Genomic DNA, 25771 nt, shown 5'->3' with positions numbered 1-25771 from the left:
ATAATCAATATTACTTTTATCTACTTTCGCCAAAGAAATATACTATTTATATTGAGATCTCGATTTTTAATTCATTAATCAATAAGTTAACAATTATTCTTAGATTTTATAATTTATTATGGACTTAATAGTATCTTTCAATCAAAACCACAATTTTCCTTTATTACGTTAAAATTGAGCACAGTGAAAGTTAGAAAGGCAGACACACACAGTATTTATACTTAGATAATTTAAATGTAAAATAATTGGGTTTTCTTTGAGAAAAATTGCGTATTTTATTTATTTAAATATATTATATTACTATTATTGTATTGAATTACGCCTTCATTATTGTATAGGAAATATCGAGTTCGATTTTAAATAAACTTTATATTGATATATCCCACACTCTATGGGATCCCGATGGGCATTAGAAAACTTTTTACATTGTTCTTTGGGTAACCATAATGTCAACGGGAATGTCACGTGATAAAAACATATTTAAACAAACATATTGCAATCATAAGAAATGTTAACTCATGATATCATCGTGAAATTATCAATAGATTGGGTTTTGGATTCAACCCCAGCAAAGCTTTCACACATGGTCTAGCATACTCCTGTACGTTGTACGCATAGACTTTTTAGGCGATGTATGTATGTATATATGATGTATGTATTTATTTACATGCAATATAAAGCAAGCATGTGGATACAATAACTTTCATAACTTTTAAAATACGCAGACAATACTAGTATGGATGAGCTAGTTAATCTTAACCAATACAAAGTTTGGGTATTCTCATGCGAGTAAAATATTTAGTTTAAATAGTCACCTTACGGTAAAAATTTAAAAAATATATTATGTAGCTAATTATACAAATCTTTTAATTACACTCCTCGATATTTCTTAGTCTCTCGAGATGATGCCCATTCAAAATTTTGAAAATGACTGAGTATCGATAAGTATTATTTATTACAGTGCAAGCAAAATGTGTTTTCGTTTTCTTAATTCATTTTCAATAATGTTTCTTTTTACCGCTGATCCTTTTTATAGTTTATCTAGTATACAAATTAGCGGGAATAATTTGAACACTATTATATAATTCATGTGATTCTTAGTGGATTTAGACTATAATTGGTTCAAAGTTATTAATTATATGTAGCTTGGATGTGTTTTTTAGCCAGTCTAACTAACAAATGTATATATATGTCGGTAGCCTTTTGGCTAAACACAAAGTTTATGTATAGTACTTGATCATTGAATTATACAATTATTTACTTTATAAATATTCTGGAGAGCTATAATAGAAACAGGTATTTATTGTAATAAGATTTATTTCTAGGTAAATTTACAAATACATCGGTTAATGTTTAAACCCTGCGTAAAGGAAATGTAAGTCTCTTATAATGGGGGCAGGAAACTTCCACATCTCGGGAACCCAGCAGGAGGTTCAGGAAACGTATCTACCTCTCCTACCTGCAAAACCCCACTCATTCCAGCATCCAAGTGATAGGCAAAATGGCAGTGGAAAAACCAAAATCCTGCAATAAAAATTAATAACGTTAATTTAAATATTTATCCAAAAATTGTATCGTATGTACTAAATAAATTACAGTACTAAATTGATTTATAGAAAATTTAACATTTAACAAAAAATTATTATATGTAATAAGTTTAGTTTAATAAATAGAAAATTTAAGATTGATATAATGTTAAAACAAGTAGATTAATCCCTGAAGTATTTTGAATTGGACAAGTTGAATTCTGCAAATTTAAAACAATGGTATTCCAGAGGTGTGAAACTTGTTGACCAATAGGAAACATGTGCTACAACAAAACTACTGGAGAGCTCTACTTACTGTATAGTGTAGTTTAGGCAGAGAGTTTGATCCGGATTGAAAGAAGACCCAAGTTTAAGGGTACGTACATTTTCTTTGAACTTTGAACCAATCAACTAAATGTTCTAACTTAAATAAAAATGTATATATATTATTTAGTAGGCATGTGATACTTGTACAATCATCTATTACAAACAGGGGAGGATTCGTCTCCATGTAACCGCTAAACTTGCAATATGAGACATGCCTGTAGAAGGCCACATGACACCATCAAAATTAAATTAATCCAAATCCCACCCTAGAACAATATATATATATATATATATATATATATATATATATATATATATATATATATATATATACAAAATAATTGAATCGTAAAAAGTGAGGGCTCTGTGGTGTAATGGTAGCACAATCACCCGGCAAGTGAGAGATCCGGGTTCGAGTCCCGGCGGAGCAAGTACTTTTTGCGATTCAATATTTATTGAAATTAAATTAGGCTATTGCCACTTATACAAATTTAATGAATGTAAACAGAAGTCATTTGACAGGTATTTGGTCTTCCGATCATATGTTAGTTTGGTTATTTAAACACATATGTGAAAGAAACGGCCAAATACAAAATAATTGAATCGTAAAAAGTGAGGGCTCTGTGGTGTAATGGTAGCACATTCACCCGGCAAGTGAGAGATCCGGGTTCGAGTCCCGGCGGAGCAAGTACTTTTTGCGATTCAATATTTATTGAAATTAAATTAGGCTATTGCCACTTATACAAATTTAATGAATGTAAACAGAAGTCATTTGACAGGTATTTGGTCTTCCGATCATATGTTAGTTTGGTTATTTAAACACATATGTGAAAGAAACGGCCAAATACAAAATAATTGAATCGTAAAAAGTGAGGGCTCTGTGGTGTAGTGGTAGCACATTCACCCGGCAAGTGAGAGATCCGGGTTCGAGTCTCGGCGGAGCAAGTACTTTTTGCGATTCAATATTTATTGAAATTATATATATATATATATATATATATCTTTACTTTGTTCTATTTTAAATATTTATTAAACTTCACTAAAAATTTTTTAGGAAATTTAAAAGTAAATTATTTTAACAAAGTAATACAATTTTGAAGTAAATAAAAAAATCTAATAAGATTTTCAATTTTTTTCTTGTTAGGTTTTTTAGTAAACTAGAAAAGAAAACCAATAAAGGGTGTAAGTTTTTTAGTTCGTTTAAAAAAGAAGAAGTATTTTATATTTTGTCGGGATATACCAATTCAAGTTAAATTCAGTAACTATATAACAATATTGGTGCTCAAAAATCATTCTGAAATGTGCTCTTAAAAAAAATTATATATAACAATTATAATTTAATAATTGAGTTGAATTTGTACAGTAATGAAATTGTAACTTTTATTTGTAACTAAGATTACTACAAGACAAATAACATTAATAAGAAAGAAAATAAACAATTGCTAACATAACAAGACTATAAATTTATTTACCAGAACACTAACTCCATTTAAATATCATTATTTATTATTGAACATTAATCTGGTTATAATTATTTGTCATAGAGTATCTCCACCAGAGGGTGCAGTACATAACTTATATATATATATATATATTATAAGTCCAATAACATTACAGAATAATACGTGGCTTTAAGAAACATAATATATTAAACAATAACTAAGGCTCAATTAATGAGGAAACAGCAATATACGTTATCCATGGTTTGTTATGTAACAGCGAGGCAGGTTTACTTGCAGCGACAGTATTTTGTAAACCAATAACACCATTATAGTGACAATACTAGGTCACTCTTATGAATTAGGGTATTTCTACAATTATTTTGAAGGTCTCACATAAAGGTGACGGAGACTCTGTGTTGGTAATTTAGATAACTTAGTTTCACTGTAATGAATTATTTGCCAACAACTCCATAACACTTTAAAATTAAACATTGAACGTTGTGAGATATACCGAGACATCTACTTGACATTGATCTACTTCAATGGAGACAGAAATCGGAGGCAGATTTCACCTGCTATTCGTACAATTCATTCACAAAGAAAAGTGTATTTTTAACACCATTTACTGTAGTAAATGCCACTATTTTGTTAAGGACTATCTTAACCGGAAAATAGTAATTACAAAACATAGAATTTCTCACAGAAATATGTTATTTAAATCCACATCACAAATATATTTTAACGCTGAGAAATCAATAAATAGATATACGTTTACAGTTTCAGTATAAACAAAGGTTCATAACCGAACATTCCAAAACGTCATATTTATTACAATAGTCTTGGTTTTACTTGTCGTGCTTAAATAACATTTAAGCATATTAAATCCTATTTAATTTTTAACTGTAAGAATTAGTCGTAGAAGATTACAGCCAAGCTAACTTCAGTATAATTTAGAGTTATTGAAGATTATGAAATTATTTATATAATGATAATTCATAAAGGCTAATAGTACGTGTATGTTATAAGATCACGTGATAATAACACACGACGTTATTTTCTGTTTAGATCTGGGACTGAAAGAGACCAGAAAATAATTGTTTTTATTCGTAAGGTGTTTAAAAATGGTGTACGATTAAACGTTATATGTTGTTTAGTTTTTTTGGAAATGTTTATGTGACACGTATATTACAGAATAAATATGTTCAGAGCTGTACTCCTAATAAGTTGCACCAAAGTTTGGCCTTCGTAATATTTAATTATTTTTAAATGCGTAATTAATTAACTTATATAAAAATTATGTAAATAATTCCGATATTGAAAAGGGAGGCGAACCGACATAACCATATTACCACCCATACATCTCCTGATACATTGGAAGGAAACCACTATATAACTACTTGTGTGTCAAATATATTTCTCCGTATTAAGAACCCAATAACTATAATTTTCAATGAAACCTTTAAAAGAAACTGAGATTTTATAAATTTAAAACAATTCATTAGTTTCAATTTCATAGTAGGCTATCACAAAGTCTCTTACTTACTTACAAGTTCTATCATCTTTACTGATATTAAATAAATATCTCTTACCTTAACTGAATGCATTACCTGGATTATCAGTGTATATTCTGGCTATTAAGTATCCCCCAGCGGAAAGAGCTACAACATCCTTCGTAACAGTATCCGTTGGTATGTCATTTCGGTCTTCGGAGACAAGTGATTTAAACAGCTGGACGACAGATTGGTTAAATGATAAGCTTTGGTTCAGAACACCCATTTCTATAACGTGCATGTCGTAGCCATGCAGATGCGTAGGGTGCGATATTCCTTCCGGATCGTACGTGCCTGAAAGTTTTTGGACAGTTATATTTGAGCGGCATAAAGCACGTCTCTTGTATATTTGTTTTAGTAAAAGCTTCAGCAAAAACATTAAAAATACATACATAGATTTATCTAAATATATCAAAGGTGATAGATTTTTGTATGATTGTGAATCACATAAATTAGGATTTGGGTGAAAATTTTTACTTAAGGTGCCCTGAGGTTTTAAATGTAACATTATGTAATAAAGCATATAACATTTTATATTACTGGTGGATTATTTTGCCTGCAGGTAAATAAAGTAAATTTTTAAACTACTTACTAAAACAGTAAAAATCGTCAAGGCTAAGAAAAATATGATTTGACCAAAAATGTGTTTTAAAATACATATATATTAACCGTACATAAATGATTTACGCCTGTATATGACTGTGGCCTGTTATACTATTCAGGAATTTCAGGTATTAAAAGCTTCCAGACTTTTCTAGTTGTTAATGGAAATATTTTTCTATGGAACTTTAAAGATTTGTTGGCCAGAATTGTTAAACATATTTTCTCAATACACCTTAATAGAACCTATACTTAAATTTTGTTTAAAAACTCTTCAGTCTATAATATTACGCGGCTCTTTTTAACATAAAAGTTTTATTGATCTATATACCAGCCATATTCATTCGAAGTGATAATTTTTAATGTCTCCTAATTAATTGTGTCCATAACTTTCGTGACATGTTTTAATTTAAGTTTGTTATTTTTTCCAAAATGCATTACTATATAATTAACTCAATTGCATAACTCCTTCCTCTATTAATTCTAAGGTTTTTTTATCTCCTCCGACCCTTCTTATTTCTAACATCCTTTCCAACCCCTAATTCCCTCCAACCGCTAATTCTTGGGACACGACTTACCTCCTCCTCTAATTTCCTTTCAAATCCCTACCACCTTGCTCATACCACGACTTTTATCCTTCTACTCTTTTCTGCCTCAACTACAGCAGGCGGTTCTAGGCAGGATTTGAGAGTAATTTGTAGATCATATTGTAAGAGTGCTGTTTCTTGTAATGTGTCCTAATGTACGGGTATAATTTATGTAGAAATATCTCATAAATAGTTTATTCTAACTTTCAGCTAAATATTTGTTCCAAAATTTTTAAAATGGAACTGAAACTACAAAAAAGTTTCTCCACTTCAAATTGCTTTACTTTGATCAAAATAAAAATATTTATGTTTAGCTTTAGGCTAAGATTATTTTATTAATTTATCTTCTCTCCTCTGTATCCCGAGACTAAATTGCAACATAGCCGCGTTAAAAACGTCACAACAGGCCTTGCGTTCTACTTTTGTAGGTTTGGCCACAATCCTTTATAACTTGAAATTTAAAATATAAGACCATTCATTATTAAATTTTCTTAAAATATGTTCTACTTCATGTTTGTAGGTAAAGTCCTGTTACGTCTTAATGAATTTGAAATTTAATTTGCCAAAATAAATTTACTACTTATAGTAAAATAATGTAACATCAGATGTACCTATTATGTCTGTTCAATCCATCTTACATAAACACACAATCTATTAAACTGGCTAAATGGTGTCTTATTGTTGCTAATAACAACTTAGAGCAGCTCTCTTACTCAGTGGTTTAGCTGTAAATAATTCTATTATAACGTTAATTTCCGTTCTTTGGGTCTGATGGGTTTGCTTACTAATATACCAAAATCGGATGGTTGTCTTTGTTATTCAACCACCACTTTTTAATATATATAATAACATTACAAAGCCAGTGGTGTAATGTTAGTGCTGTCTTGTCTAAGTAAAATGTCTTCCTATATTAAATGCATGTTTTTTCGAAAATAAATCTGTTTCCAAGGGAACCAACACGGCTATGGTGATTTGTCTCAAACCCTACAGAGCCTTGTGCTTCCAATAATCTAAGCCATCCATTTCCAATCCGTTTTCTCACAGACAGAAACATCGATTTCACGATTTGTATTATCGACCCCTGGAATCATCGTAATTATTTTTGACGGTACATTTGGCACGTTGCAGGTTTGATTATATTTCGGTAAACTAGAGATATTTATACTATTTGTATCAAATATTGTAAACTTATATTACAATATAATATTATGCATTATATTTAGTATTTGTTTATTAGACAATATGCGACGGGTAGCCGCACCCCATGATTCAAGATCTCTCTGCAACGACACCTTATGGTACAATATATACCATAAAGTTAGTATATGTTCGATATTTAATTAAAATTATCGGATTTATAAGATGTACATAAATCATTACTTAAAAATGGCTAACATACCATACTCGTTGCCTCTAAAGGTATCGTGACTCTCCTAGGATGCTAAGTATTTAAAAATATGACCATAACAATTTTTTTTTATTTTTCTATTACATCCTGCTTTAAAACTGAGGATGTTTGTGAATATTTATAGCATTCTATCAATCACACCCTTTAAATGGCTTATCATAATATTCCCATCATACTTCCTGCCTTTAAAGACTTTTAAGTACCTAGTTCACATTTGTATCAAGGTTGAATGTTTTTGTGAAGAGCGTCCTCTGGTTTATATTGTACTTCCCTTCCATCATCTCCACACAGATGGAGTCATCCTACAGCGTAGTATGTTTACGTGTACTAATTGTCTAAGGCTCTTCTGAACTCAGTGAATGTAGGTGATTTTGTTCTTTATCTTCGAGATTTCTTGGATGTAATTTAGTATATTTAATCAATTTAGAAAACAAAATATAACGTTCAGTCCTGAACTCAGACATATAAAACATGTTTCCATTATAAACACAAACGTGTTGTATTAACCAAACTTAACATACAATATTTAAAATTAAAAATTTGTGGATTATACTTGAATTGAAGAAAAATCCATCACTACATTGGCTTAACTATAATGGGAAGGCTTGAATTTAATTCTCTCGTGCTTAGAGATCGTGTCCAATGCATCGTAATGCACTTAGTTGTGCACCTGATGAAACGATAAGAACAATTCTTGAGGTTGTTACACTATATTTTGTGATCTGTATATCTCTGATATCGAACGGTTAAATAGTTCATTTTCAACTTCATCGTCACAGATTTTTTTCAATATCCAATTATGAGTTAAGTCAATGATAATATCAGACTTCAGACGCTCCACTAAAATAAAAGTGAACTGGATCTAAACTTAACATTCACACTTACTCTAAATTCCATGATTTTCTGAGTTTAAACACTAAATTAAGCGTTTATAATAATTACTATTAAGAAGAATGAATAATTTACCAACAGCAAGCAAAATTATCTCGAGAGTCTTGTTGGCTGGAACTTTGACTATGTGAACGCACTCTCTGAACACATTGTTCCAAGTGCTGGGCGCATCAGCAGAGCAAAGCATGCTAGGTGGTATGTCACAGAACTGTGAGAGGAGTGGAGAAGGAGGATACTTGTTGATGATTCCGTTAATAGTAGCACCAAGAGCAATATTTGCAGTTTCTGGGACAGACATTAATTATATAAATGCGATAAAATACACTTAATTTGACGATTAATAATTATAAATACATTAATTAATACACTTTTATCGTGTTAAAAATAATAACCTTTAAGAATTTCAATTTATGAAATGTCCGATGGAAGAGCATTGCCTGTCTCAATTAACGTAGCCACTTAGGACCTAATTTATATAGAACTTGACTTGAGCTTTCAGCAACAGCATCTGGCGTTCTTTGATTACATTCAAAAGTTGTCATTTCTGGATAGTGCAGCTCTAGATTATAGTACTACATAGTTTTAGACAGATTTGAGCATTTCATCCGATTGTTTGGAAAGTACATTTGGCCAAAAGCGTTGTTTTGCTAAATATTCTTTTTCTAATAAGCGATAAAGTCAGCGTTAACGTAGTTAGCCTATGTTTAGTTTATAATAATTTGTATATTATTATTATTATAACTGACGACTTTATTGCAGTCTACTTTAATTCGTAAGCCTCTATGTCTTATGAATAGAAATAAATTTAGTTTTTAGTGATTTAATGAAATGATACTTTAGCTGTTAGATTATCCGGACATGAGCGGCAACTATTAAAATATCACAGTATGTAGATTTTAAATTAAAATAATATAACTAAGTAAATCGTATGAAGCTATTAAAAGATTACATACCCCAGCAAATCTAAATGTAATACATTATCACGCAAACATTTTGAATATATTATCCATAGAAAAAACACATTTAAATTTATAAAATATAAAGTGGTCGATAGAACACTCACGTACCTTGAATTTGGTACATGTATGTTAGTGCTAACATTTTATCGTGGTTATGCTTAAATACTTAAAGCAACTATGTTTCTACGGAACGTTATAACCAACTACTCAAAATAACCATCCACTGGATATCTAAAATATAAAAATAATATTAATATCATCTTACGTAAAAAGGTGGTGAACTTTTTCGCCCGTGTAAGGTTTACTAAGTTATCGTCATAGGGGTAGAATCCATAGGCCATTATAATCCTTTCATCTGGCTCGGACTTGTATATGTCATAAGAAGATTCGGTGGCGCTTCGAAGATGAGAAACACAGGGTCCGTCCGTAACTCGGGTTTCTTCAGTGCACATGGAGTTTACTGGACCCATGGTCTGTTTAAAACACGGTCGGCAATAAATATCTAGAAATGTCTTTAAATATAATTAAAATAATGCTATTAATTAATAACCAACCGCGGTAAATACTTTGACAAAATTAATGAATATAAAAAATAAGTATTTAAATTTTGTTTTAATTATTTAAACGGAGAGCTCATTAGTTTTTTATCTCTGTTAAGCCTCAAAATTAAGCTACGCTTGCTTCGATGTACACTGATATTAATTTTATTACATTGGTATTTATTAGCAAAGTATACAATGTATCGTAACTATTGTTATTCGTAAAGTAGAATATTAATCGTGTCTATGCTTAATTAGACCTCTACGAAATTTGAACATGAAGGAGCTCTTTCTTGTTAAAGATAAATATTTTGATGTACGAATTTAATGCATGCAAATTTTTTAAACTATAATTTATGGAAATTTCAACTTTTCTTGATAAAAAATAATTAAATTCTGCTTGAAGTCTTAATAATAAATGTATATTATTTACTACACCTTTGCAATACATTTTTTTCAACTGATAGTATTATTTTTCATTATTTATGACTATATTTTAATTTAAAAAAAACTGATAAATATACACTATATTATTTTATTTTGATATTGAGCGGCATTTATTATGTTGTTTGTCAACTATTATAGTATACACTTTAGCAGTTCGCAAACTGTTTTAATTCTAGGAACTTTAATTTGAGCTCATGGTACATATTTTAATTTGTATATGATATTAATTTGTTCCAAAGGATTTCTGACATTTATAGCCATAAAATTCTGAAAAATCTAACTTTTATACTCAATTATCTCCCTAAAATAGTAAATTGTTTATTTTTCTTCTTTTAGCAGTTTTGTATGTTACAACCTACATACACTCTTTAATTGGTCAGGTATACGACATCTTTTAATTATAAGATAATCATCATATAAATGTCTACATAAAGTAATTACGTCTAAATCTCTGATTAGACGTTGATAATTGATCGTTAGATAATTGAACATCACCAGATATGATTTTTATAGCAAATACTTGTGTTATTCGGTGATACCATATACTTATACGGAGAGATTAGTTTGATAAAAGACTAATTTATTCACCATGTTACTAATTAAAATGTAAACTTTAGTTTCGATTTTTACAATTATATTTTTTGGTATACTATTCTGCCGATTGGAGTTTATTTTGTGTCTAATTGCAGTGTTACGACTAATGCATGACTTAACTAATGGCATAACAATAATTTCTGGCAATATTTAATACAACCATTAAATTAAAAATATACGAAAGTATAACAACGCATTACAGGATTATTTTCAATTTGGTCCCAATTTCAAAGTGATGAGCTCTTAAAGATGTTTCCATTAATATTTAAACAAACAGGCGTTTTTCAGTATAATTTCTCATATAATTTGAGATAATAATTAAATGTTATACAATACAAGTACTCTTGATGTGAAATATAAATATTCACTACCTTAAAAAAATCTGAAGAATAATATTATGGACGGATCTATTTTTTATTATATTAAGTAATTAAAAACGCCTTTATTTATGAGTGTTTTTTAGCATACAACTGTTTTTTAAATCAGTTAAGGTCAACATTAAATATTAACTAAAACTAACAAATAATATCCAAATCACAGATCAGTAGTAACAAATATTTGGTATTGATAAAAATTCCTTCATCTTCTCTTTAAAAGATGAAAAAGATACAATAATTGTAAAAGGTTTAGGGAGGCCATTGCATATGCTGGGGCCAAAATTACTCGTAGTTTCTGAAATCCAGAATGAGTATTCTGAGTTTCTGATATCTGACTTATCATGAGGTTTATAAAGCAGTATTTATCTTACGAAATAAACTAATATATAATAATAAATAATAATATATAATAATTAATGCAGCTTTTTATTTCAAAAAATCAAGCTTCCTGTGAAGGAAACGAAAAATAAATGAATCAGTATTAGATAACGTATTTATACAATATTCTTTTATTTCTTACCTTATAGATTACTGTTTATTACTGATTATATACCTAATAAAGTTATCCTACACTGCATTAAGTATTCTAAACTGGTTAAGATCTTAAACCTTGTTACTAATTTAAATAATATCGGTTTAGTTAACAATAACAAAATCTATGATTTGAAAAATACAATGCATTAAAATTCTACACCCAGAAATCATGTAAAATTAAGTTAAAAGTTACCAAACCAGGGTCGTTGACTTCGGTCACGTCGTAGGACGGGGCTTTTGAAGAGGGAGAACGGCTCGCTCCCTCATAGGTGAGAACCGCCACTTGGTTCGCCGCCATGTCACTGCAGAACCCCACTGTCCTCACTTGTATCCAGTAGGAGTCGATGGATCTGTTACAGTTCACTACAACTGTGTACCTCTCTCCTGCAAACAAAAGTGAATTGTGATGAATATATCTGAATAATCATAAAACAACAATGTTGCTTTACCAAATCTCCGACAACATAATGCTATCTTCTTTGTAAGACTTTTATATTTAGAAATTTATAAGTTTAAGGTAAGCTACGCATATTCTAGAAAAAATTCAGTTTAACATTTTTAATTATAAACACATCAAAACTATTTCAAATATAAACTAAAAAGGTCAACATTTGAAACATTGGTAGGTATTTGTTATCACTTATATACAGAAAAGGTAAAGCCCTCACTAACTTATTACTGATTCTACAACTGTAGCTTCATTACTCAAATATAAAATCTAAAGCATAAGACCAAACACATTTAGGGGTTTAAGTGGTATTTAACCCATTTTAGAACTACTTATTCTGCTTCTCCAACGTCCTAATGTTCTACTAAGATAATATTTATCACAAAAATATTCAGTATTGAGGTACTTTAACAGAAGAAAAATAATTTTCAAGTAAATCAACGACTTATATAAAAGTTGAAATCGGGTTGCAATCCTAGAAGATTTTTTTTTCAACTTCCCGATGTCCTACAGCAATTAAATCTTACGCATATGTGCCACTTTCATGAGTTAGTATGCAGATAAACGACCAAATTAAATTTAAATATTTTTGTTTCTCAACTCCCTAGTGCCCTAAGGGTACATGATATAAAGGCATTATGTTCTGAACCAAAAAATAAAATAGTAGTAAATTACATAGATCACTCATACGAAATCTAATAAGATTGCGACGTATAGAAGAATTGTATAGTCTTTTACGTCCCAATCTTATAGACTGGTAAATACACATATGTAATTTGCCCTAAATGGACTACCAGAACCGGAAACACTTTTCAGGCCAACCTACATGTACAATTTCTTTATTGGATCAACGAGGCCAAACGCTACTAGGGAACCAAAATTATATTTGAGCAGAAGTAAATTATAATGACTGGAGTCCACGAATTTTACAGACCTAATTTCCTGATCAGAAAAATAAGAAAAATTATACTATAGCCCCTTTAATTGGAAGTAGGTAAATTTGTGATGTATTTATACACTTTAAGGCTAAAGAAGACTTTTTATGCATGTATAAATTGTTTTGGTCAGGGCAACAACGCAAACACAATAAGTTTGTATTAGGCGCGTAATTTTTGAACTGCCGTGGACAAGATGGTCAGCTGGGCCAACCATTTAGATACATCTCAACAATGGGAGCCTCCTACTATCTTGAATACTACAGGACAGGTTCTGGAAGGAATATTCCTGCCAACGATGGTCAAGTTGTTAGGAAAAACGCGTCATAGTCTTTGTGCAACTACTGCGTACAGTAGGATGGTTAGAGGTGTATTTCGCTGAGGCCCCAATTTGTATAGTTAGGGAATTCTTCGAAATTATAGGGAATTGGATAAATTTAATTATTAATTAAATTAACTCATGCTTATTAGGCTTTGATAGTTGAAATGAAGTAACGGATTAATTATAAATAACAATAGCCTAATTAGCCGTTTTCTAGGAAGGCGTCACTATACTGGTTGCAGTGCCACGAGCTCGAAGTACGCTAATTCTCAAATACAAAGCAGAGGCAGCATTGTTTATCTTTTGTACTTTATAACAATTAACACCGAAATAATGCGAACCTTAAACTTGTCACTTCTAATTAAAGATTGTTATAGCACTCTATCATAATACATTATGATTCCTTTCACTAAGATTATTACGAGGAAGTTAGTATTCCTTCAATATGCAATAAAATGCAATAAGTGTTACCGACACGTTTACAGATATTCGGTCAATTATTTTAGAATGTTGAAGACAACATGAGCATTACAATTTTATTTCGAAAATATATTTCAAATTCGACTTTAAGGCCCCCAAAAAATTGCTTTTTAAAACACAAGTCAAATTATTTTGATATTGATCAGGGCATTGGAACATCCTTCAGGCGTATTCACTTATTAATTAAAGTAATTATTTTACCATTTTTTATAATTTTTCTGCTATAACAAAATCGCGTACAAATCCCCGCTTGACAACTATTTCTTGTAATATAGTAGTATGGATTACAGTGTGGATAAAAATAACTGTAAAAGTCCCAAGAATTTAATTTTTTATCCTCTTTACTAGCGTATTTTCGCAATTTTATAAAGAACTATTGTACATGCTTTGAGAGTAATAGGATTGGTTGATAAAATTGGTGGTAGGACTCCCCTCCTGTCAAAATCTTGTTAGGAGAGGTAGCTGGCTCTATTATTTCAATAATGTCACGATTTAAAGATGGAGACGCTTGGCTCTAGCCTCCCCCGGAACGAGTAGTGGAAAGTAAGCTGCTGTGTTCAGGCTAGCAACATTACATAATGACACTGTGTGAGATCCACGTAATTCATCAGTTACTCTCCGCCATGGACTGGACCTATCGACCAATTTAAAAGTTATCGATCGAATAAATGCGAAATCCTTGTGAAAATGATGGATCTGTGATGGGTGTACCTAGTGCGTCAAAGCACTGGAAATATTATACTAAAGGAAGTTTATGTTTCTTGTTAAGTAAGAGAATAAGCCAGAAAGTAGTAAACACCCTCAGGCATCTATGAGATTGGCAGAATCTTAAACAAACGTTGTTTTATATGGCTTATTCAATTTAAGAAGAGATATAAGCCAAAGTGAGACAATTGGAAGTTAAAAGTGTGCTTATCAGAATGTGAAGAAATTAAACATGAAACTTCTATAAAGTATTTAGGGGTTTTCTTTGATAATGGCTCTAACCTGGAAAGTAAATTTCCACGAATAAAAACAAAAGTAACTAGTAAATGTTTTCAAGTGTTCCGTTTTAAACTTTAATATTATTTGTTTTTAAAATAACTAAGAAAATACTTACTGTATGGTTAAAACTCGTTTTCTCCTTCACTTTTTGCAATGATAAAAATGGGGCACTACCACATATTATTATTATTATGATAAGAATATATGATTACCAGCCGGATAATTATCAATCGACATCAAAGGCCATGTAAGGATGTACTGTATAATAGCCTATATTATTACCTGGTGACATAGTAAGACTGTCAACTCTGTAAGGTTTTGTGGAGTGGACATCCGCGCCAATTACAACCAAGTCATGTTTTTCTATGGTGAAGATGTACTGGCATTCGAAACAGGTTGCAGCTACAATACGAAACACATATCGGTTTCCTTGCACAACATTGAATTGAGAGAGAGGAGTGTTGGCGAGCCTGTATCCGTCAGTCTGGAAAACAATCAAAAAGAGGTTATCACTTATATACTAACTTATTATTATTAGGTATAGTGTTTCAAACAACACACTTATCATTGAATATTACGTAAAAGTAAACAAAAAATATAAAAGTACTAAAGTTCAAGATCATAAAACCTGGCCGAATTGAAAGTTACCGTTCCCACTTCCCCCCTCATCAAGCGACGTTGCCACATTGTTGTAACAGCTGTCGATTGTTAGAATGAATCGACGCGACAACATCTCGCTTTGTTCCGGTTGATTACATCCGTTTCGTTCCTCATTGCTCGATTATTCTGCATGTGTTTTTATAATTTTTCTCACCTTCTCTGTCATAGTGTAAAAACGTGTTACTTTAAATCGTGAATGTAAAAAGTTTAGGAAGACAGATAAGAAGTAAAGATGATTAGTAATGGACGCTCAATTTTTAAATGTAATAGATTATCCCATCTAGTTATTTTTCAGGTTATAGCTGGTAACACCATCCATTTGTGCATTTATATGACTTTTATTATGGTCTACAATATTTTGATTTAATCACTGCTTCATCGCACAATTATAAATAACCCTGAGAAATTACTATCTCGTGGATTTTTAACTTACATTTAATGATATTTAACCCTAACTTTTATTGATTACGTAACTGTTGTTAACAACCTACTAAACACCCGGTCAACCCAAAGATCGGTGTAACATATAACCTAAGGCTTTTTGTATATCAAAACCCGTACAGGAAATAAGTTAGTTAATTTGTGTCCTACTCGGCTTCAATTTTGACTTTGGCCAGATATGCCGAAGAGACCACAGAACTTATCACAGGGTCGTTTTTAATCATTCGACTTGGTGCTCCGAAATATTTAAGGGCTGCTCTTAAGCAGACAGTATATAAATAGGGAACCCGAATAATTTAAATTATACTAATAAAATCATTTCCCTTTTTCTCAAACTTAAGGTAAATAATTGGCCACTCTATAATGTATATAAAACACTGTATTATTTGCTTTGCTACTATATGTTTCGTATGGTTTTCTTAGACTGAATTACACAATAAACTATTTTCATATGTGATATTAATTTATGATTTTATAATTATGCATGAAATCCTTGTAATATTTCTTTATCACTTATTATGATTAATCTTTCAATACGAACACTCGTAATTCACAGTAACATATATATATATATATATATATATATGTGTGTGTGTGTGTGTGTGTGTGTTTTATGTAAATTATTTAGCTGATAGATTGTATCGATAGCTAACGTTATATGTAAAACTTCATTTTATTAAGGCTATTTTTTACCCATTAAGATAGACACACGCACTGGTTACGTGGCATCCGGCTGGAACTGAACGCCAAGTCACGTGCTGATTTCGTTGTCGGAATTTGATATTTGATATCTACGTAATTCACCATATTTACGCTAGATATCGTTGGTATATGTCTTACTAGGTGTTTAGATACCACAACTAAAATAAATAATTTCGTTTTCATACTGTGGCTAACCTGATTTTTAAATATTGTTTTTCTGTTTCGCTGCTGATCAGCTGATAGCTCATCTTGTACACTGTGTTCTCTGACTGTTTTTTTACATTATGTGTAGCGTGCAAACTTGCGTGAAAAATTTACAAAGTGTTGTATAGTGATTGTGAGTATAATTTAAATTACAGTGATAGTGATAATATTTGTGAAGTTTGCATTAATCTCCGATCTAGGAATCGTTTCACCAATATAGATTAAAACGACTCAAACCCAGAGGATGGAGAGAGTATCTAATAACCTCGACTACATACCCTCATATCCCTGATAGGTAAATTGGATTGATATTATCCTTCTTTCAGATCATAAGCACAAGTAACTGGAAAGTACTTTTGATATTTATGTATTTTAGAAACATAAACATTGTATTAAACTTATGCCTAGTTGACCCTGCTCCCAAGGGTTCTCTTAATGATAGCCTTATAACAGTTGTGAGCGGTCCTGATTTACAATGGAAATTTGGTAAGCAATGGTAAGATTTTGCAAGAAAAAGATAAATAGTGAGCGTCCAAAATTAGGACGAATATCACTAGGTATAAATTCACTTGAATAATATTTTGCAAAAACTGTTTTAAATAATAAAAAGTTTGTTAATGTCAGTTTCTTTCTTTCAATTGTATATAAAAATTTAGAGGAAACAATTATTTCAATGTAATGATCATTGTTTATTAAAATATAATTACGCTTACATTTTACCTACATACAGAGGCTCATATAACTACTACTTCATTATGCTCCAGGATATTGAGAGTTTTGTTTTTTTTTTTTTTATTAATGAATTTTTGTATTATGCCGTATAGGGTATATGCATGTTTTATTGTTATATTTTTTTCAAAACACTGTATAAATTTATCTGACAGTTTAAATTATAGGTCATATTGTGTTCAAATAAAGGGTATTTTCCCTTAGTAATTTTTAACAACCTATGCAAGCAAAGCTAATAAAGATTGACTATGTAGAAACAAACAAACCATCAACCACTGTCCTCTTCCGTTGATCAGGTAGGTCTGCGCCATCTGACTGTCTGACCTATATTTGAGCCCAGGAAACATTGCATCAGCTGATAGGTGGTGCCAGTCTTGTATGACGATCAAGTGAGAAGGCAGGTCGAAGTCGTATTCATTTCCGTTTGGGTCTTCATCTCGCGGCCGACGTACTACTAAACCTCCTACGAGACCATCTACCTTCTGAAGGCCTAAAAATATCCAGTAAGTTCCACATTTCTCTGCAGCACACATGTTTCATTAAAGATGTTTATATTGGCTTACATTGCTATCAACATCAAAATTGATCTGATCAAAGATTGCATTTAAGTTAATGTGTAAATTATATACTACATTTATCAGTTGTTACAAGAATGTAAAACTTAATTTTTTGGTGGTTATAAATATATTTATATTTACAGATGGACTTTCAAAATGAAATACCCATAATTACCTATATAAAACTGGTATTATGTATAGTACTGGCAGTGTCTGATTACCCCGTATTTTTTATGAACTATCTTGACTTCTGTATGGTTTGTATTTCAATAAAAGTTTACACCCGGGTAAAGGTCTTTATTATGATATATAATCATGCAAAATGTCATTCTATTCAAGGTATGTCTGCAACCTCAATATAAACTTAAGTAAAACACATTTTCTTAAGTTATTTCTTAATTTTATAGAATAATTATATTGTTTTTATGTTTAAGCTTGTGTTTTATGTTATATAAACTACAAACATAATAATATTTCTAAATCTGTACTCCATCGGACGTATAATTGGTGACTGTAGGAAAAATGCAAATGGTTTTTAAAGTAAAAATTTGTAATATAATACTTACAATAAATAAATGAGTAAAAACATCCCTATTGAAACTGTATCCGCAGGCATTAAATTTTGACCAAGGCTCCATGAGCATTTAAAAAGTGGCATTCCAAACAATCCTAAAGTAAGTAATAGTAACTGAAAGATATTATAGTCTTGATCCATTTTAAGTTTAGCAATTTTTTTGCCATTGAAGTGGAAGAGTAATATGTAAAATTTCAGTATACTTGGTTCAGAAATTTGTATGTGATTAAGTAAAAGAAAACACACACTCATTTACACAGAGATACAATTAGAGTGTTTAAGTAATATTATAGATATTACTAAAACTGTACATTTTTATAAATAGTTGAATTTATGTTTATATCTTAACTTCATGTGAATGGTAGAAATGGAGGCCAGCAGCATCGGCTATAAAGTTATAGCGGAAGGTTTCGGAATGGTGAATCGGACATTGCGTCACAAAAGGAACTCCATCCATGAACTTGTAATCCTTCTGTCGAATTCCATGCCAATGGATCGTGGTGCTTTTACCTTTCAACATGTTTACCAAATCCACTATGATACGGTCACCAACACAGACCTAGAAGATTATCTTTGCTTAGTTTCCCAATGAAAACTATCACTATTGTACTGGTGTCAATATCACTAATTATTTTACAATCTGATTATTTACGGCTCTTAATTTATATTCAGGACCAATTTTCTTCGCGATCGTACAAGGTTGGGTAGAAAGTATCCAATATAAATTTTTTTTAATTATGCATGGTATAACAACATTTTCTACAAGAACTTTAGAATATTATTCCATCGACCAAGAGGAATTGAAAATTAAATGCAAACAATAGTCTTTCTTTTCTCCTTTACCGTTATCTAGTTATCTATGTGTATTTTTATTTATTATTTTAATGTCAGAAACCAGTTAAGATAAACACGCAAAATTTGGGATAATTATTTTCCGGCAATCTCAAACCAATATAAAATATTTTATTTATAATATTACGTTTCCATATTTTTAGGCCTATTTAATATTACTGACAGAGCATTTGTCCGTAGTAGTATTGTAATACAACTATTACGTTAAACTGAAAGTATTTTCATGAAATATAAAATAACATCTCGAATAGTTCACGATAATTTCATCAATACTTTTATTTGAAATATCAAAATGGAATCAGTTTATTAAGTTTAGGTTCCTGTTTAGAGTATTTTGAGGGATAATGTATTCAATTTGAAACAAAATAGGATGGATAACTCACCTGAATGGAAGGACCTGGCAAGCGCCTGTTTGTAGTCAACAGACATCTCTCGAATCCATCAGCTGTCACACATCCCGGATTGTAGCAATCAGTTACATTGGTTAGGCAATCCTCACAAGCTCTAGGAACATTACAGGCATTATATACAGCATACATACTTTTTGTGTGGTAATATTTTCATTACAACTCCATGGATATATTTAGAAGGAGGTTAAATGTATAATAATTCAGTTGAACATTACATTTGTTACACATATTCTATTACTTTCGAATTCTTGATCGTAAAAATATTCTTCAAGCAAGTTGTATATAACAATTTGGTTGTCAATTCAATGTGTACTTTATTATGTGTTTTAATAATTTACCAAACTTTATACATTTTTTATATAACGTTTCCACTGAGTAAACATCATTGTAATGATTGTTTAAACATGTATATCTTTAATATGGTAGATCAAGATTGATATCGCTAGGGAGATCCGAGCATGGTTCCAGATATCAGTTGATCAGTTGTATCTGATTCCACGGGATCTCTTGCAGTTTTTGATCTCTAACGTTCGGCTGTAACCTCTACCAAGTATTTTACGAGATTTGAAAATCTTTAGGATAAAAATATTCTATTCTCTGAAACTACCATAGCAGTCAAATATTCCTGTCTCTTTTTATATTTTGGGCAATGGCATTCAGCATTTCTAACATTTGAAATATTCCTGCTAACACAAACTCTTCGACCATGAAAGATTCATATTGTGAAGTTCTATGAGAGATTGGTGTCATTGGGAACACTTGTTACATTAATATCTCAATTCCAAATGGCTTCTTTATCTCAAATCGTAACCTTCGGTAAATTTTTCCTAAGAAACTTATGAGTATTAAAATCTTAAGCACTTGTCTTTATCGCCCTCTAAGATCCATCAGTGTTTAAATGTCTTTATTTCTGTTAGTTGCCAGATTCTGAAATTTACTGGGCATTGGAGTTCCCGACCTCTAAATGTCACAGTTCCAAATCGATATGTTTTCTGGAAATTCATAATCTGTACCATCTCCCATACTACTGCGTGGAGTGTAATAAACGTTTTAATTGATGGTCGGTGTACGGAATATACAATGTTTAGACCACTCAGGTCACAAAGTTTAAATTCCATTATTAAATACCTGTGTATGGAGCCAATCAGTTTTTAATTAACTATTCAATGGCATTAAATTTAAATTATCATTCAATGAGCCTTAATTTTTAACAAATTAATATAAAATTTTAATTAAATCTTCAACATGTTATTTAGCGTTCAAACTATAACATTAGTAAAGTTCAAGATAATTAATACTATATGTCTTAAAAGGTAAAAGCTCCAAGAGACCGACAACCTCTCAGGAAACTCACAGATAATAGTAGTTCCTAGATTCCGAGATATTGAGTAATACGCTGAAACGATGATTGCAAAGGTTCCAATATTTATCGGAATTGTAAAAAAGTATGATGTATAACTTCTCCAAATATTTTAAAACAGTTACTTTCAATTATGAAATAAGTGTAGTAGTAGTTACAGGGTCTAATGGTCCTAGTTTTGTCCTTTCTTACACGATGTGACAAATAAGGTCATTTACAATTGTCATTGTTCGAAACATAACACATTGGTTAGAGTGAATAAAACACAAAAAAAAAAACTTAAAAAGCAAATCTGCTGGTTGTGTACTGGTTGGTATATGTAATCCGTACGTTTGTACAATTTAGTGCACCAATGACAGTAGGTAAACGACATTTTCTCCTTGTGTTATTTACGTCTACTGGTGTTATTGAGAAACCAATCAAAAAATCTTAAATAATTTTATCAATAACACGGCTTAAAATTGTTCATGCTATAGATCTATGAAAATCTTCCAAAAACAAAACCATGAATGGACGACTCAACAGTTTCAAACATCGTCTTTTGTTTCCTTGGATTGATTCAAACAATCACAATTACGAATTACCTTACTTGTTACATAGAGCAAGGAAGGACAAAAGTAAGACCATTAGACCCTATGTTACAATCAATCCTAATATAATAATAGACCATAGAACGTGCTAGTTTTTTATTCAGTTCGAACCAAGCAGTTACTTGAACATCTCTTAAACCTAGCAAGTGCTAGGTTTTTTTATTCACTTCTCCCGTTAGATGCTATATATTTGATGCTCGTCGTTCATATTGGAGATCATAATAATACTATTGGCGGGTTAGTATTTGTAATATATGTAGTAGAAAGTAGTTTCATGTGTTTCTTTAACGAAGGTTTTACTAAAGGTGATAAAATGTGCAAGCGACACCGCCCCGTCTGCTCTTACACCTCTGTTCCACGTCGTGCTGCAGATATTATGACAAGTCGTGACCAGTTAATTACCGTCTGATAATGATCTAACTGCTATGACATCCATGAAACACTAAGTAGGACTTCAAAAGCCAGACAAACCATTCACAGATAAGTCTGAACATTGGTAACCTAAAATAATAAAAATTAGAAGTTTTAGGTACCACGTATGTTAATGTCTGTCAAGGCCCTTATTTAATACGATGTAAATCTATCTTACCGCCTTAGCTGGCAATCCCAAATGTACGAATTTTAAAGTACTGGTCATAATATTATATTACACACTAGGGTGGGCTGAAAAAACTAAATTTTCGAGTATCGAGTTCTAATAGGGCTCTAAAGTTGCGTATTCTTGAGCTGATTAAGAGAAAAATAATTAAAAAAATATTATTTAAAATCTTTAGTTCGCGCAACGAGCTTAAAGTTTTGTAAAAGTGTACTGTTTTTTGTAAAAAGTGTGCTATTTACAAAAAAAATATTTTAAACCGTCTTATGATGATTTTTTTTATTGAACTACCGTATATATATATTACGTTTATAAGTCCATAACGTCAATAAAAATATTTAGATACTTTAAACAATTATATAAGGTTCTCAAGAAATATCGTAATTATTAGAAAATTGTACGAAAATAACAATTTTTCTTCAAAGAGTAAAACATCACAGATTTGCAGCTCTTCGCCCATTTCACTAATGTTTTGGTGGAATGACCCAGAACTAACCACGGGGATGTGGCTGCAACTCGAGTTCCACCCACACCCTACCCAACCATCCAACCAAATAGGGTGTGTTTGAATGTATTTACATTATTTACATGTTCTACGCTTCCCTAAGTTTAAATACCTTAGAATGACGTCGAAGGTTTAAACTCTGATTTATGTTCAAATTTTGGCATGACAGACCTTGATAACAATGTGGTTCTGATAAATCCATCTCTGTTACCTTGACTAACCATGCTAATGATACTAACCTGCATGAAAAAGTCAGTCTCGCTGTGTTTTTTAACCATAGACTTGGCCGCGGACTACTAACCTGCATAAAAATGTCAGTCTCGCTGTGTTTAAACTGTCCCGGCTGAGTATGAAAACAGACTGCGAAAATCAGTGACCTTTACGGCTTCCTCTCGCGATTTAAAAGTGAAGCCAATGTCGTACAATTCTGTAAGATGCGTCAAATTAAAGCTCTTAATATTGGCAATCTATTGGTTACATTTTTAAATATTAAAAAAATTTCGAAATAATTTTGATTATTGTTTACATTTTACATAGCGTTTACAATGAACAAGAAAAAAGTAGTAAGCGAGGATTTTTTTTATTTTTTGGTCAGACAAAATTTGTCAGCGAGAAAGTTGTGTGAAAATAGATGAATATTTTTTTTGTAATTTATCATTTTTTTATTGGAAGTTTAGTTTAGCCTGTAGTAGCGTATGAAGTGATGAGTGAACGTTTCTGCCGGAACTGTAGTTGGCGCATTGGCTCACTGATACCGTATTAACTCAATAAATTAGTTTATTGTGCAATAAAAATACCTTTACGAAAGAACCAAGTTAATTTAACTAATTTATTAGTTTTAAAAATATTGTGGGTTTAATTGTTATTGCAATTATATAATTTATCCGTAGCAATAACTGTATTATTTACAACGGTGTTCAACTCACTGTTGTTCACTCGGTGTTTACTCACTTGTATTCTATGTTTAACTAGCTATTAATATTGAGCAATTACAACAAGTATAATGATTGCATTGAACTTTTTTTCATTAAAATAATATTCTTTAATACTTACAGTACTTTTTTACAATGGAGCAGTTATTTGATAATATTTTTTCGTGGATTTTAAAATTGGAAAATTAAAAAAAATGTTATAATAATTTTAGATTTTATGAAATATGTTAATTTATTGTTTTTATTAAGATAATTGTATATTAATTATTTTTTCAACCACTTTGTATTTATATTTTGTTCATGATTTGTTTAACCCATCATATGTAACTAATAAATAAAACATAAAAAATTTCATATAATTTTGGCATATAGTTTTAATTACTCTCAACTTAATAGTTCCGTTTTCACTTCTATCGGCAGTCCCACGACTGCTACTGCTTTTTTTTTTTTATTATTTTTCTCTTAATCAGCTCAAGAATACGCAACTTTAGAGCCCTATTAGAACTCGATATTCGAAAATTTAGTTTTTTCAGCCCACCCTATTACACACGTATTTGTGATCATAAAATATATGGAACTCACTGGCCCATAGCAGAATATTCTTCAACGGTGAACTGATAGTAACACACTCGAGGTTCCCCAGCCACACACTCCCTCGTGCAACTGTTGGCTGGCAGGTTGTCGAGCGTGTCATACAGACCGCAGTCTACGTCGTCAATCTGCAGGTACTGCAGCAGTGCACAAGTTGTGTCTACGTAATCATTTAAAACAAAAATATTATTACACTGATGAGAATGCCGTGTAAAGATCATTTGTCTTGTATCTTATGTCATACAAAGTACGTAATGTATGATAAGTACGTAAAAGTAATAATACGTAATGTAACTGTACATTTGATGGGATCCCTGCAAATTGAATTACTTACCTTCCAGACCTCTAGCCTTTTCATTGAGTAAAATTCCGTTAGGCTTTGTCTTCATTGCTAGGTTTTGTAATGAATGGGTTTTGAATCTATTCGTATGACATGAAAAACAAGTCGTTTACTATTTGCATGGTTTTTTTTAAATTCCATACTTGAAACAATAAGGTTGATTAAAAAAGTCATTATTAGACCGTGAAAACGTTTAAATAGAGTTCTAAAGAGTTTTAAGGAATAATATAGGGCACCAATTTTATTATTCATTTTTAATACATAGAACCTGAGTAGAATTTTTCACTACGTATCCGCAGACAAAGAATTGTAGTTTGGATCGTTTCTTACTCTATTTCTGCTACAATATATACTTTACCATTTTGCGCTACGTACACTTCAATACTTCATAACCACCATAAGATAACTTGTCTGGTGAAAATGCTTGTGAGATTTTCTACGTAAGGCTTCCTCTAGGTCTTAAGCAATTCAATGCGGGGATAAGGAATAAAAATATACTATCTCGTATAAAGATCATATTATACAATAATAAACCACTATGTGCCTCTACAAAAATAATCTATCTTGGCAATATTAATATTAATATAGAAAATTACATCTATCGTGAATGCAGCAACTAACCGTCATATTCATCACCAGCACCACGGTGTAGCAACAATAGTATAGTTACAATACGATAAACCATTGTCTACGGTTGGGCCACAGCGTCGTCCAGCTTGCTGCTCCCAACAAAAATGTTTAAGCTGAAACAGAACGAACAGTAAGGACCGTGAAGGAAC

The 25771-nt window shown here is 31.1% G+C and overlaps 1 protein-coding gene across 1 annotated transcript; it reads right to left on the bottom strand.

Annotated features, from left to right (window-relative positions):
• Window positions 1-1299: 1299 nt before the first annotated feature.
• LOC124367705 (laccase-5-like) lies at window positions 1300-25771 on the bottom strand. The gene is made up of 11 exons (XM_046824778.1): window positions 25614-25771; window positions 24644-24812; window positions 20053-20173; window positions 19166-19376; window positions 17953-18176; window positions 15233-15434; window positions 11975-12165; window positions 9556-9763; window positions 8407-8616; window positions 4903-5139; window positions 1300-1524 (listed from the first exon to the last, which is right to left on the bottom strand). Exons 1-11 carry the CDS (start codon window positions 25675-25677, stop codon window positions 1385-1387), a joined length of 1977 nt encoding a protein of 658 aa, XP_046680734.1. The 5' UTR covers window positions 25678-25771; the 3' UTR covers window positions 1300-1384.

Source organism: Homalodisca vitripennis, chromosome 8 (genome assembly GCF_021130785.1).
Source record: "Homalodisca vitripennis isolate AUS2020 chromosome 8, UT_GWSS_2.1, whole genome shotgun sequence".
Lineage (NCBI taxonomy): Eukaryota > Metazoa > Arthropoda > Insecta > Hemiptera > Cicadellidae > Homalodisca > Homalodisca vitripennis.
The sequence above is the reverse complement of the archived record's forward strand: the minus strand, read 5'-3'. Positions and strand labels throughout refer to the sequence as shown.

What these genes read in the sequence shown, in the direction of transcription:
- LOC124367705 (XM_046824778.1), bottom strand. Translation starts at nt 25,677, where the DNA reads ATGGTTTATCGTATTGTAACTATACTATTGTTGCTACACCGTGGTGCT. An exon ending in AAGTCAACGACCCTGGTTTG is followed by an intron (nt 9,764 to 11,974) that starts GTAACTTTTAAC and finishes TGTTTTAAACAG; the next exon opens with ACCATGGGTCCAGTAAACTC. An exon ending in GATAATTTTGCTTGCTGTTG is followed by an intron (nt 5,140 to 8,406) that starts GTAAATTATTCA and finishes AAAAACTTTCAG; the next exon opens with GCACGTACGATCCGGAAGGA.